This window comes from Papio anubis, chromosome X (genome assembly GCF_008728515.1).
Source record: "Papio anubis isolate 15944 chromosome X, Panubis1.0, whole genome shotgun sequence".
Classification (NCBI taxonomy): Eukaryota; Metazoa; Chordata; class Mammalia; order Primates; family Cercopithecidae; genus Papio; species Papio anubis.
This window is the reverse complement of record NC_044996.1, coordinates 91,367,937-91,389,652: the sequence shown is the minus strand read 5'-3', so window position 1 is coordinate 91,389,652 and position 21,716 is coordinate 91,367,937. Positions and strand designations below refer to the sequence as shown.

The 21,716-nt window shown below is 38.7% G+C and overlaps 1 protein-coding gene across 1 annotated transcript; it reads left to right on the top strand.

The window, feature by feature from the left end:
* Window positions 1-4,643: 4,643 nt before the first annotated feature.
* On the top strand, window positions 4,644-18,579 carry LOC101008769 (fatty-acid amide hydrolase 2-like). Its single transcript, XM_003919251.5, has 2 exons — window positions 4,644-6,405; window positions 17,617-18,579. The coding sequence occupies exons 1-2, from the start codon at window positions 6,198-6,200 to the stop codon at window positions 17,775-17,777; spliced, it is 369 nt and encodes a 122-aa protein (XP_003919300.1). The 5' UTR covers window positions 4,644-6,197; the 3' UTR covers window positions 17,778-18,579.
* Window positions 18,580-21,716: the final 3,137 nt, after the last annotated feature.

The window sequence follows — 21,716 nt, the reverse complement described above, 5'->3', positions numbered from 1 at the left end:
TGTCATAGTATCTCATTGTTCTTTTAATTTGCATTTCTCTGATGGCATATGCTGTTGAATAATATTTCTGTGCTTATTGAATATCTGTGTATCTTCTTTGCTGAGGTACTTATTCGGGGTTTTGCCCATTTTATTGGGTTATGGAATTTTCTTATTTTAGTTTTAAGAGTTCTGTATAAAATTTGGGTAATATTCTTTATGGGTATGTCGCTGTAAATATTTTTTCCAGTCTGTGGCTTGTCTTCTCATTCTCCTGATGCTGCTTTGCAAAACAGAAGTTCACGAATTTTAATGGAGCTCAGCTTATCAATCACCTCTTTCATGGATCCACGCCTTTGGTATTTTTATTTAAATGCCATCTCAATACCCAGGTTCACCAAGAATTTCTAGGTATGTCATTCTCCAGGATTTTGTAATTTTGCATTTTACATTGAAGTCTGTGATCCATTTTGAACTAATTTTTGTGAAAGGTTCAAGGTCTGTGTCTAGATTAATGTTAGGGTGAGATGTGGCGAACGTCGGATTGTCTGCTGCAAATTTGTTGAAAAGAGACTGCTCCATTTTATTAATAGCCTTTGCCCCTTTGTCAAACATCAATGGATTATACTTAGGTGAGTTTATTTCTGAGCTCATATTGTCGGTCCATTGATTTGTTGTCTGTTTTTTCACTAATGCTATAATGTGCTGATTACTGTATGTTTATAGTAGGTTTTGAGGGTAGTGCTGTCAGTCCTCTGCTTTGCTCTTTCTTTCAATATTGAATTTACTCTCCTGAGTCTTTTTCCTCTTCACGCGACTTTAGAACCAATTTGTAATTTCATACAAAATAACTTCCTGGGATTCTGATTGGAGATTGCATTGAGTCTGTACATTCATTTGGAAAAACTGACATCATATGACAATATTAGGTTTTCTACCCATGACCTGGAATATCTCTCCATTTATTTTTTTTTTTGATGTATTATTTATCAGAGTTTGTAGTTTTCCTCATATGTATCTTGGACTTTTTTTTAGATTTACACTTAAGTATTTTATTTTAGGGCTGCTAATGTAAGTGGCAATGAGTTTTTTTTAAATTTCAAATTTCCTTGTTCATTGATGGTACATAGAAAAGTGACTTATTTCTCTTGTATCTTGCAGCACATAAAATAACTTATTGGTTACATCAGGTTGTTTCACAGATTTAAAATTTTCTACATAGACAATATATCATCTGCAAACAAAGACTGTATTATTTTGTTCTTGCCAATCTGTATACATTTTATTTCCTTTTTGTCTTATTGCAGTAGCTAAGTGTTTGCAGTAAGATGGTGAAAGCAGAAGTGAGGGATAGCTTTGCTTTGTTTGAAATTTGCCTTCAAATTTCTTACTATTAAGTATGATATTTGCTTTGTCTGAAATTTGAAGCCTTCAAATTTCTTATTATTAGAATAGTGCCAGCTATAGGACTTTTGTAGATGTCCTCTATCAAGTTGAAGTCCCTTTCTATTCTAGTGTGTTAAAATTATTTATCATGAATGAGTGTTTGAATGTTGTAAATGCTTTTTCTGCGTCTATTGACCATGATTGTGTGATTTTTTCTTCGTTGGCTATGATGTGATAGTTAAATGATATTCCAATGTTAAAACAGCTTTCCATACCTGAAATAAAATCCACTTGATTTGGTAATTGTAGATGATAAGTGCTATCTCCAATAGCAAATTGAATCAATAATGTGTATAAAGAATATACACTTTTATGTTGAGATTTTTATCTATGTTCATGAGAAGTGTCGTCATAGTTTTATTTTCTTGTAATGTCTTTGAATTTTTATATTGGGAAATGCTGACTATTATAGAATGGGTTAGAGGGAGTATTCCTCCTGCCCGGTCTTCTGTAAGATACTATGGAGCATTGATATATGTGTCCTTAAATATTTGATAGAATTTTTTAAAATTTATTTATTATTATTATACTTTAAGTTCTAGGGTACATATGTGTGCATAGCGTGCAGGTTTGTTACATATATACTTATTATATGTTGGTGTGCTGCACCCATCAACTCGTCAGCAGCACCCATCAACTTCGTCACTTACATCAGGTATAATTCACTAGGTTGGGAAGTTCTCCTGGATGATATCTGAAGAGTGTTTTTCCAACTTGGTTCCATTTTCCCCTCCTTTCAGGCACACAATCAGACATAGATTTGGTCTTTTACATAATCCATACTTCTTACGCAGGCTTTGTTCATTTCTTTTTCTTCTTTTTTGCTGGAACTCTTCTCGCTGTTTCATTCGTTTGATCCTCAATGCAGCTGATGCTCTTTCTTCCAGTTGATAGAATTAGGTTACTGAAGCTTGTGCATTTTGTGGCGTGTTGTCATGTCATGGTTTTCATCTCTTTCATTTAGTTTATGACCTTCTCTTCCTTAATTATTCTAGCCATCAATTCTTCCACTTTTTCCAAGATTTAGTTTCTTTCGCTTCAGGTACGTAATTCCTCCTTTAGCTCTGAAATTTGATGGACTGAAGCCTTCTTCTCATCTCGTCAAAATCATTCTCCGTCCAGCTTTGATCCATTGCTGGCGATGAAGGCTCACGCAGCGCTGATGCGGGAGATGCGCTCTTATTTTTGAATTTCCAGCTTTTCTGCCCTGCTTTTTCCCCATCTTTGTGGTTTATCTGCCTCTGGGCTTTATTGATGGTGACGTGCTGATGGGGTTTTGGTCTTCTGGAGTGTCCTTCCTGTTTGATAGTTTTCCTTCTAACAGTCAGGATATTCCCTCAGCTGCTCGTCTGTTGGAGATTGCTTGAAGTCCTCAGACCCTGTTTGCCTGGAGTATCAGCAGCTAGAGATGAATATTGCACTGAACAGCAAATTAACCGCATAATCACCAGTTCTTTTTGGGGAAAGCTTCCTCTCGGGGTGTACTCCCACCCCACCAGTGAGGTGTGAAGTGTCAGACTGCCCTAGTGGGGATGTCTCCCAGTGGAGGCTACTCGGGGTCAGGGGACCCGCACTTGAGCGAGCAGTCTGTCCCTTCTCAGATCTCAACCTCCGTGTTGGAGATCCACTGCTCTCTTCAAAGCTGTCAGACAGAGTCGTTTAGATCTGCAGAGGTTTCTGCTGCTTTTGTTATTGTTTGCTGTTCCCTGTCCCCAGGGGTGGAGTCTACTAGAGACAGGCAGGTTTCCTTGAGCTGCTTTGAGCTCCACCCAGTTCGACTTCCCTGCCAGCTTTTTTTACATCATAGCCCCTCGGCAATGTGAGAGCCCTTCCCCAACCTAAAACATGCCTTGCAGTACATCACAGACTGCTGTGCTAGCAATGAGGGGGAGGCTCAGTGGCGTGGGACCCTCCCGGCCAGTTGTGGGATATAATCTCCTGGTGTGCCTGTTTCTTAAAGTGCAGTATTGGGGTGGGATTACCCGGTGCCAGGTGTTGTGTGTCTCCAGTTCACTGAGATTCCCTTCCTCCTTGCAGCACAGGTGAGGCAATGCCTCACCTGCTTCAGCTCTGGCTGAGTGGGCTGCAGCAGCTGACCAGCACCGATCATCCGGCCTCCCCAGTGAGATGAACCTCAGTTGAAAATGCAGAAATCACTGATCTTCTGTGTCGCTGGCGCTGGGAGTTGGAAACTGGAGCTGTTCCTATTCGGCCATCTTGCTCCGCCTCCCCATTTTATTTTAAAAAGCCAATCTTCAAGCTTCAATATTCTTTTCTGAGCTTGGGTATTCTGCTGCTAATGCTTGTGATTTCATTATGAAATTTTTGTAGTGTGTTTTTCTGCTCTACCAGGTTCATTGTGTTTTTTTTTCTATATTGACTATTTTGTCTTTCAGCTCCCGTAAGTTTTTATTGTGAATTCTACCTTCCTTAGATTGGGTTTTAATATTTTCTGGGATCTCAATGATCATTCTTTCTATCTATGTTCTGAATTTTTTTTATCTCATTTCAGCCATCTCAGCCTGGTTAAGAATGCTTGCTTGAGAATTAGTGTGGTTGTTTGGAGGAAAGAAAACACTGTTTTTTTTGAATTGTCAGAGTTGTTGCTATTTTTGTTGGTCTGTTGTTTCTTCAATATTTAAAGTTGTTTTTTGGATGAGTTTTTTTTTCTTTTATTCTACTTGATGACCTTGTGTGATTTGATTGTGGTATAAGGTGGGTTCAGTTGACTGGCTTCATTTCTGGAATATTTAAGATGGCCAAGACTCAGCTCAGTACTCCTGGATTGCATGCTCTGACTCTGGGGGACTGGTATCAGGTCTCCACTTTCTTCTCTGACTTTTCAAGGTTAGGAACTTTCTGGGAGGGCTGAGGTGCTCCTGGACCCATATAAGGGGCAAGGTGCTGCCAGATCACTGGTCACAATACTTCAATGGATAGTACCAGCCATAGGGCTGTGGCAGCAGTATCTGCCCTTATTCTTTTTTTTGTTTGTTTGTTTTTTTGAGACGGAGTCTCGCTCAGTCGCCCAGGCTGGAGTGCAGTGGTACGATCTCGGCTCACTGCAAGCTCCGCCTCCCAGGTTCACACCATTCTCCTGCCTCAGCCTCCCGAGTAGCTGGGACTACAGGCGCCCGCGGCCACGCCTGGCTAATTTTTTTTTTTTTTTTGCATGTTTAATAGAGACAGGGTTTCACCATGTTAGCCAGGATGGTCTCGATCTCCTGACCTCATGATCCGCCCACTTCGGCCTCCTAAAGTGCTGGGATTACAGGCGTGAGCCACCGCACCCGGCCTTATCTGCCCTTATTCTTATGTGCCAGTTGCAATTCCCACTGCAGTATGTATGGGTTTATGCTCGTCAGCTGCAGCACGGTGCTAGCAGGTGCCAGGGTGCTGACCTTTGTGAGAGCATTCGCAGCAATTGCCAGTATTGACAGCATTGCCTTTTGTAGGCCAGTGGCTGGCCGTCATGCAGGTGTTTGCATTGACAGCACGACTAGGGGTCATAGGGCTTCCCGGCAGCAACTGTGCATACCTTCACACTGGTGGCAGTGTTATCATGGGGTTAGGATGCTCTGGTTGGCACAGGTCTTTGTGGGCCTTTTATGCATGTTCCTGCAGGTGGCGGTGGCGACTCAGGGTGCAGGCGGGTCCATTTTTTCTATGCCTAGTTTCTGCCGGCAGCTGTTTCAGCACAGAAAGGGGGTACTGGTGGGGGCAGTGCTGGCATGCCTTCTGCTTGCCAATGATCTGACAACAATGGTGGTGCAGTGGGGGGAAGAGGTAGGGTGCTGTGCACTCATGCCAGGAGTAGTGGCATGGCAGGGTGCACACAATTATGTGTACTGGTAGAGAAGGGAAGACAAGATTCCCCCCCCCTCCCCACACACACGAGTACCAGTAAAGCAATGTTGGAGGTCGTCATGGGTGAGTGCATGTAGGCAAAGTGGCACAGGGGAGGCTGCTGTAGTGGGAGGATATGGGCTAGCTGGGCTTGTCTTCTGGGGCAGCTCTGTTCCAGGACTTTGCAGGTCAGATGCTGTCCACCAGCACAGGAACTGTGATGCAGGACCCCGGGAGGTACTTAGGGGCTGCACTGCAAGCAGGCATGGCCAGACTGGGGCCCTGGGAGAAGCCAGCAGAATGAGGGGTGCTCAGATTGGACTGGCCCTGTCTCATGGGCAAAATCACCCTGCAGAGTTCAGGTCTGACAGTTCCCCTAGGGCTTAAGTCTCCTGTGGGAGGCAGTCGAGCCTAGGGGCATGGGCAACCCTTGTTGTGCTCCTCCAGATGTTCTGGCATCATCTTCCAGCTCTGCTCCAGCTTGAATTCTGCCCCTACCACTTCTCTGAGCACCTCTCCCTGCTAATCCAAGTGTCCGTGGTGGTCAAGGTATTTTTCCTGCTATGATTCCAGAGGCTCATGTTGAAAGTTGGTTGCTCCTTGACTGTTCAACTCACCTTTTCCCCCAGGTGTTTCTGGGAGCCAGGAGCAAGTCCCAGTGAACAGTAGCCCTGTGCAGGGTTCCCAACTTCCTCCCCATTCAGCCCAGCATCTGTGTCTTCCCTCCATCCACCCTCAATGCCTTCTCTCTGAAGATCTGCTAGGATTGTGTCTTCCCAATGCCCCAACCAGTCTTCCCAATGCCCCAACCCTTTGTGGGAGATGTTCCTTCTGGCTACATCTAGTTGGCCATCTTGCCCCTCAGGAGAAAACAATTATTTTTATTTAATAACTTTTAAACATTACTTTCTGTGGCTCTTTTAGGAATGCCCAATTCTTCTGGACTCATGAACCGCCGTGATGCCATTTCCAAAACAGATGCCACTGTGGTGGCATTACTGAAGGAAGCTGGTGCCATTCCCCTTGGCATAACCAACTGTAGTGAGTTGTGTATGTGGTATGAATCCAGTAACAAGATCTATGGCCGATCAAACAACCCATATGATTTACAGCATATTGTAGGTGGAAGTTCTGGTGAGTTGGACATTTTAGTAGGGCATCAAGAGCTGTGTTAACAATAATAATTATGAATTGTATTAATAAACCTGATACAGTATAGCATCTCTAACCTATAAGAATGGATGCAAAAACCCAGGGTATGTGTGTGTTGATGGAGAAGAAATGGGAGTCATGTGAGAGCCTTGGTTAACTCTGATATTTTGAAGATAGATAGAGGAGAAGTAGCCAGCAAAGGGAATTGAGAACGAACTACAAGTGATGTAGATAGGAAACATCATAAAGTGTATAGAGACTAGAAAAAAAAGGTGTATGGAGACTAGAATTGACAAGACTTTTATTAAGCCTGAATGGATGCATACGTGGGTTAGCAAAATATGATGTTTAAACTTGTGGGTGCTAAAGCTACATAGACATTTGAGATTTCTTTTACTATATGACCTTAGTCACATGAAGTAGGTGCTCATTAAGTCAGTTTCCTTTGCTTGTAAGATGGCCATATTAAAGAAATCAGACTTGTAAGGTTACTGTGATGATTAAAAATTTAAGTGTGACTTCAGGTTTCCGGTCTAGCATATATGGGGTTTAGAAGTTTTTACTCCAATTCACACAATAAGAACAAAAGCTGAACAAACTAAAAAATAACAACCATTATTAGATTTATCAATATGCCGAGATAATGGGAAAACCACTCTTCCCAAAACTGAATGAAAGACAGGCAGATACAAAGAATCGGAACTTGCTAGAACAGAAGCCTAGGAGCAGAAAATTTCAGGGGAACCAGCACAGCAGTAGAAAAACCTAAACTATAATTGATCACTTGCTGGAGGTTCATTTTGAAAAAGTTTAAGAGTCAAAATGTATGTGGTGGTTGGGTGGGGGGATCTTGGGGGCCTCACACAATTTCAAAAGTTTTACCTTCAGGAGCCCTACTGTGTTCCCAGGTGAAGATCGGAGAGAAATCTTCTCTTGCTTCTTGCACAGGGAGGGAAAAAGTAGCCATTTTGAAATACTACTTCCAAAGCCTACTGTTCTTCTAACAAGGAATTTCCTCAGAGAAACTATTTTTATCAGAACCTAACTTAGTAACGTTTTATAAGAAACTAATGGACTTGACCTAGGGGAAAGAAAATATCCAACTCCAGTCCTGTCTAGGTTTCCTGTCCTACTGAAGGGGTCAAAGCAGAATAAAATTGGGAAGCACATGTTAGGGTCACAGAGCAGGGGCACATGCTAACTAAATGACTGAGACCTAATCATATGATTATAAAATACTTCCTCTCCTTGCCTCCACACACCTTATCACTACACCAATAGGGATTTTCTATAATGGGGGTTCTATATAAACCAGAAGAACTGTACATCATAGGTGTTATTTAAGAAGTCTCTAGGGAAACTCAAAGACAACAGAGGAGGTGGAAACTGTGGCACCAGTTGAAAATTTTACACCTGAAACCTATGGCTACAGCAGACAGTAAACACAGACTAACCCCTAGCCAGGGAAACATAAAACCTCACATTAAAGGCCAAATACCCCCAGTTCTTTTATCTCAGTACATCATGTTTGGCTTTCAACAAAACGATTATAAGGCATACTAAAAGACAAAATCACAGTTTGAAAAGACAAAGCAAGCATCAAGATTAGCAATATGGCAGAGATATTGAGATTATCAGACTGAGAATTGAAACCATTTGTGATTAATATGTTAAGGGCCACAATGGAAAAAAATGGTCAACATGCAAGCACAGATCTGTAATGTAAGAAGACAGATGGGAACTTCAAGAATCAAAAGCAAACGCTAGAAATAAAAAAGTTATAACAGAAATGAAGAACATCTTTGATGGGCTCATCAATATGTTGTATACAAAATAGGAAACCTTCAGTGATATGGAAGACCTGTCAACAAGAACTTCCAAAACTGAAAGTAAAGAGGAAAAAGAATGAAAAAGACAGAACAGACTACCTAATAATTGTATGATTACAAAAGCATATAATACACATATATAATTGGAACACTAGGAAGAGAAGAAAGAGATTTTAAGAAACAACAATAAATGTTTGAGAAGAACTACACCTAGCATACTGTTTCATCCTTAGAAGATTAAAGAGAAAGAAAAAAAATATTTAAAGAAGAAGGAAAAACATACCTTATCTATACAGGAGCAAAGATAGAATTATATTGGTATTTTCTTCAGAAACCATGCAAACAATAAGAGATGGGCATCCACTTTGGGAGGCCAAGGCAGATGGATCACTTGAGGTTAGGAGCTCGATACCAGCTTGGCCAACATTTTGAATCCCCATCTCTACTAAAAATACAAAAATTAGCCAGGCCTGGCAGCAGGCGCCTGTAATACCAGCTACTCGGGAGGCTGGGGCAGGAGAATTGCTTGAACTCGAGAGGTGGAGGTTGCAGTGAGCTGAGATCATGCCACTGCACTCCAGCCTGGGTGACAGAAGGAGATTCCATCACACACACACACACACACACACACACACACACACACACGGGAGTCCAATATTTAAACCATTGAAAGAACCATCAACTTAAAATTCTGTCTAGCAGATCTATTCTTCAGAAATGAAAAAGAAATAACGATACTCTGAGACGAAGAAATATTGACAGAATTTGTTGACAGTGGAGCAATAGAGCAAGAATGTTAAAAGATGTTCTTCAGAGAGAGAGAAAAAAAAGAATACAGGCCAAAAACCTGAATTCATGTAAAAAAAAAAAAAAAAGAAAGAAAGAAAAGAAAATTATTAGAGAAAGATTGAACAAAGTAAAATAAAGTATTTTTAAATTATTGATTGATCTAACATGTAATTGTTCAAAATAATAATGCCAAAAATGTATTGGGTGATTATAGCTTGTGTATGAGTGAAATGAATGACAACAATGTTATATGGGATGGGATAAAGGAATTGGGAATGTTCCTTTATAAGATAACTGCACTACTTGGGAGGTGGCAGAGTATCATTTGAAGGAGACTTGAGTTAGTTCTAAATGTATATTGCAAACTCAAGGGCAAATATTAAATTTTAAAAAAAGTATACTTTAAGTGGCAAGAGAGGAGAATAAATGAAAACATACAATATAGTCAGTTAAAATCAGAGACTTAGCCTCCCACACAGTAATAGTGGGAGAACTTAACACCCCAATGAAAATATTAGATAGACATTGAGACAGAAAATTAACAAAGATAATCAACACCTGAACTTAGCTCTGGATCAAGTGGACCTGATAGATATCTACAGAACTCTCCACCCCCAAACAATGGAAAACATATTTTTTTCTTTCTTTTTTTAAAAAATTATTTATTATTATTATACTTTAAGTTCTAGGGTACATGTGCATAACGTGCAGGTTTGTTACATATGTATACTTGTGCCATGTTGCTGTGCTGCACCCATCAACTCGTCAGCACCCATCAACTCGTCATTTACATCAGGTATAACTCCCAACATATATTTTTTTCATCATCACATAGCACTTACTCTAAAATTTATCACATAATTTGAAGTAAAACATTCCTCATTAAATGCAAAAGAACTTAAATCATAACAATTTCTCAGATTACAGCACAATCAAATTAGAACCCAAGATTAAGAAAGTGACCCCAAACCAAACCACACAACTACGTGGAAATCGAGCAACCTGCTCCTGCTCCGGAGTGACTTCTGGGTAAATAATGAAATTAACAAAGAAATCAAGAAGTTCTTTGAAACTAATGAGAACAAAGACACAATATATCCGAATCTGGGCCACAGCTAAAGCACTGTTGAGAGAGAAATTTATAGCACTAAATCCCCACATCAAAAAGCTAGAAAGGTCTAAAACTGACAACCTAACATCACAACTAAAAGAAGTAGAGAAGCAAGAGCAAACAAATCTCAAAGCTAGGAGAAGACAAGAAATAACCAAGATTAGAGCAGAACTGAAGGAGATAGAGACACAAAAAATCCTTCAAAAATCCATGAATTCAGGAGCTGTTCTTTTGAAAAAATAAATAAATAAATAAAATAGACCACTAGCTAGACTAATAAAGAAGAAAACAGAGAAGAATTAAATAGACAAAATCAGAATGATATTACCACTGACCCAACAGAAATAAAAACAACCATCAAAGATTACTATATACACCTGTATGGACAACTAGAAAATTTAGAAGAAATGGAAAAAAATTCCTGGATGCATACTCCTTCCCAAGACTGAACCAAGAAAAAATTGAATCTCTAAATAGAACGATAATGAGTTCTAAAATTGAAGCAGTAATAAATAGCCTACCAACTGAAGGAAAAAAAAAAAAAAAAAGGCCCAGGACCAGATGGATTTACAGCTGAATTCTACCACAGGTAGAAAGAGGAGCTTGTACCATTTCTGCTGAAATTATTCCAAAAAATTGAAAAGGAGGGATTTTTTTTGTAACTCATTCTATAAGGCCAGAATCGTCCTGATAAGAAAACCTAGAGACATACATAGGCTCAAAATAAAGAGTGGAGGAAGATCTACCAAGCAAATGGAGAACAAAAAAAAGCAGGGGTTGCAATCCTAGTCTCTGATAAAACAGACTTTAAACTATCAAAGATCAAAAGAGACAAAGAAGGCCATTACATAATGGTAAAGGGATCAATTCAACAGGAAGAGCTAACTATCCTAAATATATATGCACCCAATACAGGAGTACCCACATTCATAAAGCAAGTCCTTAAAGACTTACAAAGAGACTTAGACTACCATACAATAATAATGGGAGAATTCGACACTCCACTGTCAACATTAGACAGATCAACGAGACAGAAAGTTAACAAGGATATCCAGGAATTGAACTCATCTCTGCAGCAAGCAGACCTAATAGACATCTACAGAACTCTCCACCCCAAATCAACAGAATATACATTCTTCTCAGCACCACATCACACTTATTCCAAAATTGATCACATAATTGGAAGTAAAGCACTCCTCAGCAAATGTACAAGAACAGAAATTATAACAAACTGTCTGTCAGACCACAGTGCCATCAAACTATAACGCAGGACTAAGAAACTCAATCAAAACCGCTCAACTACATGGAAACTGAACAACCTGCTCCTGAATGACTACTGGGTACATCACGAAATGAAGGCAGAAATAAAGATGTTCTTTGAAACCAATGAGAACAAAGATACAACATACCAGAATCTCTGGGACACATTTAAAGCAGTGTGTAGATGGAAATTTATAGCACTAAATGCCCACAAGAGAAAGCAGGAAAGATCTAAAATTGACACTCTCACATCACAATTAAAAGAACTAGAGAAGCAAGAGCAAACACATTCAAAAGCTAGCAGAAGGCAAGAAATAACTAAGATCAGAGCAGAACTGAAGGAGATAGAGACACAAAACACCCTCCAAAAAATCAATGATTCCAGGAGTTGGTTTTTTGAAAAGATCAACAAAATTGATTGACCACTAGCAAGACTAATAAAGAAGAAAAGAGAGAAGAATCAAATAGACGCAATAAAAAATGATAAAGGGAATATCACCACCGACCCCACAGAAATACAAACTACCATCACAGAATACCAAAAACACCTCTATGCAAATAAACTAGAAAATATAGAAGAAATGGATAATTTCCTGGACACTTACACTCTCCCAAGACTAAACCAGGAAGAAGTTGAATCCCTGAATAGACCCATAGCAGGCTCTGAAATTGAGGCAATAATTAATAGCCTACCAACCAAAAAAAGTCCAGGACCAGATGGATTCACAGCTGAATTCTACCAGAGGTACAAGGAGGAGTTGGTACCATTCCTTCTGAAACTATTCCAATCAATAGAAAAAGAGGGAATCCTCCCTAACTCATTTCATGAGGCCAACATCATCCTGATACCAAAGCCTGGCAGAGACACAACAAAAAAAGAGAATTTTAGACCAATATCCCTGATGAACATCGATGCAAAAATCCTCAATAAAATACTGGCAAACCGGATCCAGCAGCACATCAAAAAGCTTATCCACCATGATCAAGTGGGCTTCATCCCTGGGATGCAAGGCTGGTTCAACATATGCAAATCAATAAACATAATCCAGCATATAAACAGAACCAAAGACAAAAACCACATGATTATCTCAATAGATGCAGAAGAGGCCTTTGACAAAATTCAGCAGCCCTTCATGGTAAAAACACTCAATAAATTTGGTATTGATGGAACGTACCTCAAAATAATAAGAGCTATTTATGACAAACCCACAGCCAATATCATACTGAATGGGCAAAAACTGGAAAAATTCCCTTTGAAAACTGGCACAAGACAGGGATGCCCTCTCTCACCACTCCTGTTCAACATAGTGTTGGAAGTTCTGGCTAGGGCAATCAGGCAAGAGAAAGAAATCAAGGGTATTCAGTTAGGAAAAGAAGAAGTCAAGTTGTCCCTGTTTGCAGATGACATGATTGTATATTTAGAAAACCCCATTGTCTCAGCCCAAAATCTCCTTAAGCTGATAAGCAACTTCAGCAAAGTCTCAGGATACAAAATTAATGTGCAAAAATCACAAGCATTCTTATACACCAGTAACAGACAAACAGAAAGCCAAATCATGAATGAACTTCCATTCACAATTGCTTCAAAGAGAATAAAATACCTAGGAATCCAACTTATAAGGCAGATAAACGACCTCTTTAAGGAGAACTATAAACCACTGCTCAGTGAAATAAAAGAGGACACAAACAAATGGAAGAACATACCATGCTCATGGATAGGAAGAATCAATATCGTGAAAATGGCCATACTGCCCAAGGTAATTTAGAGATTCAATGCCATCCCCATCAAGCTACCAGTGAGTTTCTTCACAGAATTGGAAAAATCAGCTTTAAAGTTCATATGGAACCAAAAAAGAGCCCGCATTTCCAAGACAGTCCTAAGCCAAAAGAATAAAGCTGGAGGCATCACGCTACCTGACTTCAAACTATACTACAAGGCTACAGTAACCAAAGCAGCATGGTACTGGTGCCAAAACAGAGATATAGACCAATGGAACAGAACAGAGTCCTCAGAAATAATACCACACATCTACAGCCATCTGATCTTTGATAAACCTGAGAAAAACAAGAAATGGGGAAAGGATTCCCTATTTAATAGATGGTGCTGGGATAATTGGCTAGCCATAAGTAGAAAGCTGAAACTGGATCCTTTCCTTACTCCTTATATGAAAATTAATTCAAGATGGATTAGAGATTGAAATGTTAGACCTAATACCATAAAAACCCTAGAAGAAAACCTAGGTAATACCATTCAGGACATAGGCATGGGCAAGGACTTCACGTCTAAAATACCAAAAGCAATGGCAACAAAAGCCAAAATTGACAAATGGGATCTAATTAAACTAAAGAGCTTCTGCACAGCAAAAGAAAATACCATCAGAGTGAACAGGAAACCTACAGAATGGGAGAAAATTTTTGCAATCTACTCATCAGACAAAGGGCTAATATCAAGAACCTACAAAGAACTCAAACAAATTTACAAGAAAAAAACAAACAACCCCATCCAAAAGTGGGCAAAGGATATGAACAGACAGAAGACATTCATACAGCCAACAGACACATGAAAAAATGCTCATCACTGGCCATCAGAGAAATGCAAATCAAAACCACAATGAGATACCATCTCACACCAGTTAGAATGGCAATGATTCAGGAAATAACAGGTGCTGGAGAGGATGTGGAGAAATAGGAACACTTTTACACTGTTAGTGGGATTGTAAACTAGTTCAACCATTATGGAAAACAGTATGGCGATTCCTCAAGGATCTAGAACTAGATGTACCATATGACCCAGCCATCCCATTACTGGGTATATACCCAAAGGATTATAAATCATGCGGCTATAAAGACACATGCACACGTATGTTTATTGCAGCACTATTCACAATAGCAAAGACTTGGAATCAACCCAAATGTCCATCAGTGACAGACTGGATTAAGAAAATGTGGCACATATACACCATGGAATACTATGCAGCCATAAAGAAGGATGAGTTTGTGTCCTTTGTAGGGACATGGATGCAGCTGGAAACCATCATTCTCAGCAAACTATCTCAAGAACAGAAAACTAAACACCGCATGTTCTCACTCATAGTTGAGAACTGAACAATGAGATCACTTGGACTCGGGAAGGGGAACATCACACCGGGGCCTATCATGGGGAGAGGGGAGGGGAGGAGGGTTTGCATTGGGAGTTATACCCGATGTAAATGACGAGTTGATGGGTGCTGACGAGTTGATGGGTGCAGCACAGCAACATGGCACAAGTATACATATGTAACAAACCTGCATGTTCTGCACATGTACTGTAGAACTTAAAGTATAATAATAATCATTTTTAAAAAATTAAAAAAGAAAGACAACCTCTCAGAGAAGCAATAAAAATAGAAAACTTTAGGCCAACATTCTTGATGAACATCAATGCAAAAACCCTCAATAAAATACTGGCAAACAGAATTTAGCAGCACGTCAAATTGCTTATACACCATGAACAAGTTGGTTTCATCCCTGCAATGCAAGTTTGGCTCAACATATGCAAATCCATAAGTGTCATTTGTTGCACTAACAGAACTAAAGATAAAAAAACGTGATTATTTCAATAGATGCAGAAAAGGCCTTCACTAAAATTCGGCATCCCTTTATGTTAAAAGCTTTTAATAAACTAGGTATTGAAGGAACATACTTCAAAATAATAAGATCTATATACGACAAACTCACAGCCAATATCACACTGAATGGGCAAAAGCTGGAAGCATTCTCCTTGAAAACAGGCACGAGACAAGGATGCCCTCTCTCATTACTCCTATACAACATAGTATTTGTTGTTCTGGCTGGGCAATTAGGCAAGAAAAAGAAATAAAGCATATTCAAATAGGAAGAGAGGAAGTCAAACTACCTTTGCTTGCAGATTACATGATCATATATCTAGAAAACCCCATCATCTCAGCCCAAAAGCTTCTTAAACTGATAAGCAACTTCTGCAAAGTCTCAGGATACAAAATCAATGTGCAAAAATGGCTAGCATTTCTATTCACCAATAACAGGCAAGTAGAGACAAATCATGAATGAACTCCAAATCACAATTGCTGCAAAAGAATATGATACCTAAGAATACAGCTAACAAGGAAAGTGAAGGACTTCTTCAAGGAAAGCTACAAACTACTGAAAGAAATCAAATAGGACACAAACAAATTGAAAAAAAAATCCATGCGCATAGATAGGAAGAATCTTTATCGTGAAAATGACCATACTGCCTGAAGTAATTTATAGAAATTACAAGGGTTTTGAAGGTTTTGAACATTTCAGATGAAAACACTAAAAGCAACTGCAATAAAAGCAAGAATTGACCAGTGGAATCTAGTTAACTAACAAGCCTCTGCACAGCAAAAGAAACTATCATCAGAGTGAACAGACAACGTACACAAGGGGAGATAATTTTTGCAATCTATCCCTCTGACAAAGGTCTAATATCCTGTGTACAAGGAACTTAAACAAATTTACAAGAAAAAAAATTAAAAAGTGGGCAAAGGACATGACCAGAGACGTCTCAAAAGAAAAACATTCATGCAGTCAACAAACATATTAAAAATAGCTCAACATCACTGATCATTAGAGAAATACACATCAAAACCACCATAAGATACCATCTCATGCCAGTCAGAATGGCAATTATTAAAAAGTCAAGGAACAACAGATGCTAGCTAGCTTGCAGAGAAAAAGGAATGCTTTCACACAGTTGGTAGGAATGTAAATTAGTTCAACCTTTGTGGAAGACAGTGTAGCAACTCCTCAAAAACCTAGCAGAAATACCATTTGACACAGCAATCCCATTACTGGGTGTGTTAGTCAGGGTTCTCTAGAGGGACAGAATAGGATAGATTTATACATGAAGGGGAGTTTGTTAAAGAGTATTGGCTCGCAGGATCACAAGGTGAAGTCCCACAATAGGCCATCTGTAAACTGAGGAGCAAGGAAGCCAATCTCAGTCCCAAAACCTCAAAAGTAGGAAAGCTGACAATGCAGCCTTCAATCCGTGGCCAAAGGCCTGAGAGTCCCTGGCAAACCACTTATGTGAGTCTAAGCATCCAAAAGCTGAAGAACTTGGAGTCTGATGTTTGAGGACAGGAAGCATGCAGCATGGAAGAAAGATGAATGTTGGAAGACACAGCAACTCTGCTCTTTCCAATTTCTACCTGCTTTATTCTAGTCACACTGATTAGATGGTGCCTGTTATGATTGGGGGTGGGCCTGCCTCTCCCAGTCCACTGACTCAAATGCTAATCTCCTTTGCAACACTCTCACAGACACACCCAGGAATAATGCTTTGCATTTTTCGATTCAATCAAGTTGCCACTCAGTATTAACCATCAAACTGGGTATATACCCAAAGGAATATAAAGCATTTTATTATAAAGATACATGCACGCATATGTTCATTGCAGCACTATTCACAATAGCAAAAACATGGAATCAACCCAAATGCCCATCAATGATAGATTGAATAAATAAAATGTGGTACATATACACCATAGAATGCTATTCGGCCACGAAACGGAACAATATCATGTCCTTTGCAGGGACATGCATGGAGCTGGAAACCATTATTCTCAGTAAATGAATGCAGGGATAGAAAACCAAACACAGCATGTTCTCACTTAAAAGTGGGAGCTGAATGATTAGAACACATAGACACGTGGTAGGGAACAACACACACTTGGGCCTGTTGGGGGATGTTGGGGGAAAGGAAAGCATTAAGAAGAATAATTAATGGGTGCTGGGCTTAATACCTAGGTGATGTGTTGATCTGTGGTGCCAAACACCGTGGCACACATATACCTATGTAGCAAACCTGTACATCCTGCACATGAACCCCAGAACTTAAAAGTTGATGGGAAAAAAAAATAAGAGCTCTTTTCTATATGGGAGAATTAAGAAAAAACAGAAACACAAACACAGACCCAGGGGAGAAGTATCCTCAGGGAAGACCTTATCAGTAATTACTTTAAAATGTAAATGGTTTAATATACTCAAATAACATAGATGAGTAGAATAGATTAAAATTATGATCTAAATATATGCTGTGAGCAAAAGACTCACTTTGGATCTAAAGACACAAAAAGGTTGAAAGTGAAAAGACGGAAAAAGATATTCTATGCAAATAGTATATTAGATTATTTATTTGCAAGTATTTTGTGTTTCCTTTAGGTGGTGAGGGCTGCACACTGGCAGCTGCCTGCTCAGTGATTGGTGTGGGCTCTGATATTGGTGGTAGCATTCGAATGCCTGCTTTCTTCAATGGTATATTTGGACACAAGCCTTCTCCAGGTAATGTTAATATGATTGGAAGGGGGGTTCTACTTTTATAATTCAGAGCAATTCAGAAATTTTGTTCCTAGCAGGATTATCTTACTTATCAGGGTGATTATTGCATATTTCTCAATGTACTTAAATAAAACTAGGTACTGCTTATTGAGCACCAACTCTGGGATTGGTGCACAAAATTGTGCAAGAGTCTCCTATAACTAATTTTATTTAATACTTATAGTAGTTGGTTTTTTTTTTTCAGAAAGATATCCCCAGTTTACAAATGACAAATTCAAAGCTCAGAAAGATTAAATAAACCTGCCCCAAATTAAATAGTTAAACAAGTAAATCATAGTGCTAGGATTCAAACCTACTTGGATTACAGGAGACTGTTTTCTATCCACTGTACTAAAATGACTTATCAGGTAAATTTGATTTTCCCTCATTTAAAGGGCAAAACAACACAATTTCAGAAACAGTGGAAAGAAAAAGTAAAATTCTGTCACCTAGAAACTCTAGTTATTGGCATTTACTGTCTTTTCAATGAATTCAAGGAGTATTTATTTTGTATTATTTATGATGGTAAGAATGTTAAAGCAGAGTCCCTTCATTCAAGGAACTTAAAATCTTCTAGACTTACAAAAAGTGATTTAAAGGTAATATAAGGTAGTCTAATAAATAGAATTGTGGTATAGTAAAGCAGAACATTTTGAAATTTAGATTAATCATAAAAATATGCTAAGAATAAATCCTCATTTGGTCATGGTTTTTAGGAATCAGCATTATAATAATGGTCCATATACACCATGGAATACTATGTAGCCATGGAAAAGAACAAGATAATTTCCTTTGCAGGAACATAGATGGAGCTGGAGGCCATTATCCTTAGCAAACTAACACAGGAACAGAAAACCAAATGCGATGTATTTTCACTCATAAGTGGGAGCTAAATGATGAGAACATGGGAACACATAGAGGGGAACAACAAGCACTGGGGACCTTTCAGAGGACAGAGGGTGGGAGGATGGATAGGATCAGGAAAAATAACTAATGGGTACTAGGCTTAATACCTGGGTGATGAAATAATCTGTAGAACAAACCCGCATGACACATGTTTACCTATGTAACAAACCTGCACATCCTGCACATGTACCCCTAAACTTAAAAGTTAAAAAGAAAGATAAATCCTGGCTCTTCATGACTTTAAAGAATTATGCACAAAAAGAGTACTGAAAATTGGCCTGCTAGGAGTTGACCTATTTTTTATCCCTTCCATATTTTATTCTAGGTTCAGGGGGTACTTATGCAGGCTTATTACATGGGTAAATTGTGTGTCCATGTGGTTTGGTGCACAAATGATTTCATCATTCAGGTAGTGAGCACAGTCCCTGATAGGTAGTTTTTTGATCCTTGCCCTCCTCCCATCCTCCACCTTTAAGTAGGCTCTGGTTTCTATTGTTTTCTTCTTTCTGTCCATGTGTACTCAAGGTTTAGTTCCACTTACGAGTGAGAAGATGCGGTAGTTTGTTTTCTGTTCCTGTGTTAATTAGCTTAGGATAATGGCCTCCAACTGCATTCATATGGTTGCAAAGGAATATTTGATTCCATTTTATGGCTGCATAGTATTTCATGGTGTAAATGTACTTCATATTCTTTATTCAATCCACTGCTGATGGGAAGCTGGATTGATTCCATGTCTCTCCTATTGTGAATACTGCTGTGATAAACATATGAGTTCATGTGTCTTTTTGGTAGAACAATTAATTTTCCTTGGAGTATATATCTGGTAATGGGATTACTGATTTAAATGGCAATTCTAAGTTATTTGAGATATCTCCAAACTCCTTTCCAAAGGGCTGAACTAATTTACATTCTTACCAACAGTATATAAGCATTCTCTTTTCTCTGCAGTCTCATCAGCATCAGTTATTTTTCGATTTTTTCAATGATTGCCATTCTGACTTGTGTGAGACAGTATCTCATGGTGGTCTTTATATGCATTTCTCTGATGATTAGTAATATTGAGCATTTTTATAGGTTTGTTGGCTGCTTGTACATCTTCTTTTGAGAAGTGCCTGTTCATGTCATTTGCTCACTCTTTAATTGATTATTTACTTTTTGCTGGTTGATTAAGTGTCTTATAGATTCTGGATATTAGACTTACGTTGGATGCATGGTTTCCAAATATTTTCTCCCATTCTGTAGACTGTATGTTTACTCTTTTGATGATTTCTTTTGCTACGCTGTAGCTCTTTAGCTTAATTAGGTCCCACTTGTCAAATTTTCTTTGGAATTGCTTTTGGAGACTTAGCCATAAATTCTTTGCTAATCCAGTGACGAGAAGGGTATCTCCTAGGCTTTCCTCTAGTGTTTTCATAGGTTGGGATCTTATGTTTAAATCTTTAATTTATATTTGGTTAATTTTTGCATATGGTGAAATGTAGGGATCCAGTCATATTTTTCTGCATATGGCTGGCCAGTTATCCCAGCACTATTTATTGCATAGGAAGTCCTGCTCCCCTTGCTTTTGTAAATTTTGTCTAAGATCAGATCGTTGTAGGTTTGTAGCTTTATTTCTGGGATCTCTATTCTGTTCCATCGGTCTATGTATCTGTTTTTATACCAGTTTCATGCTGTTTTGGTTACGTTAGTTGTATAATACAGTTTTAAGTTGGGTAAAGTGATTTATTTGCCTTTGTTTTTCCTTAGGATTCCATTGGCTATTCAGATGTTTTATTGGTTCCATATGAGTTTTAGAATAGCTTTTTTAAAAAAAATTCCATGAAAAATAACAGTATTTTGATAGGGATAACATTGAATATGTAAATTACTTTGGAAAGTATGGCAATTTTAATGATATTTATTCTTCCAATCCATGATAATGGAATATCTGTTTGTTTCATCTCTAATAATTTTTCAGCAGTATTTTGTTGTTCTTTTTGTAAAGATGTTTCACCTCTTTGGTTAGTGGTATTTCTAGATATTGTAGTTTTGGTGTGGCTATTGCAAATAGGATTGCATTTTTTATTTGGCTCACCAAGAATATTACTGTAGTGTAGAAATGCTACCGATTTCTGTACATGAATTTTGTATTCTGAAACTTTACTAAAGTCATTTATCAATTCTGGGAGCCTTTTGGGAGAGTCTTTTTGAATCATATTGTCAGCAGAGAGAGATTGACTTTGTCTTTTTCCTATTTGAATGTCCTTTATTTCTTTCTCATGCCTAAATGCTCTGGCTGGGACTTCCAGTATTGTGTTGAATAGGAGTGATGAGACTGGACACCTTTGTCTTATTGCAGATCTCAAGGGGAATTATTCTGTCTTTTGCCCATTCAATATGATGTTGGCTGTGGGTTTGTCATAATTAGCTCTTATTATTTTGATGTATGCTCTTTTGATGACTAGCCTTATAGGGTTTTTATCATGAAGGAATGTTAGATTTTATTGAAGTCTCTTTCTGAATCTATTGAGGTGATTATATCTTTTTTGTTTTAAATTCTGTGTATGTGGTAAATCACTTTTTTTTTTAATTTGCTTATGTTGAATTAACATTGCATTCCAGGAGTAAAGCTTACTCAACTGTTGTGAATTAACATTTTGATGTGCTGCTGAAATAAGTTTGCTAGTATTTTGTTGAAATTTTTTCTGTCTATATTCATCAGTCCTGACTTTTGTTGTTGTTGTTGTGTCTCTGCCAGATTTTGGCATCAGGATGATGCTTGATTTCTAGAATGAGTTAAGGAGCATCCTCTCCTCAATTTTTTTTTTTTTTTTGAGAGGGAGTCTCGCTCTGTTGCCCAGGTTGGAGTGCAGTGGCACGATCTCGGCTCACGGCAACCTCCACCTCTCGGGTTCATGCCATTCTCCTGCCTCAGCCTCGTGAGTAGCTGGGACTACAGGCGCCCACCACCATGCCCAGCTAATTTTTTTGTATTTTTAGTAGAGACGGGGTTTCACCATGTTAGCTAGGATGGTCCCAATCTCCCGACCTCGTGATCC

What these genes read in the sequence shown, in the direction of transcription:
- LOC101008769 (XM_003919251.5), top strand. Translation starts at nt 6,198, where the DNA reads ATGCCCAATTCTTCTGGACTCATGAACCGCCGTGATGCCATTTCCAAA. An exon ending in TATTGTAGGTGGAAGTTCTG is followed by an intron (nt 6,406 to 17,616) that starts GTGAGTTGGACA and finishes TGTTTCCTTTAG; the next exon opens with GTGGTGAGGGCTGCACACTG.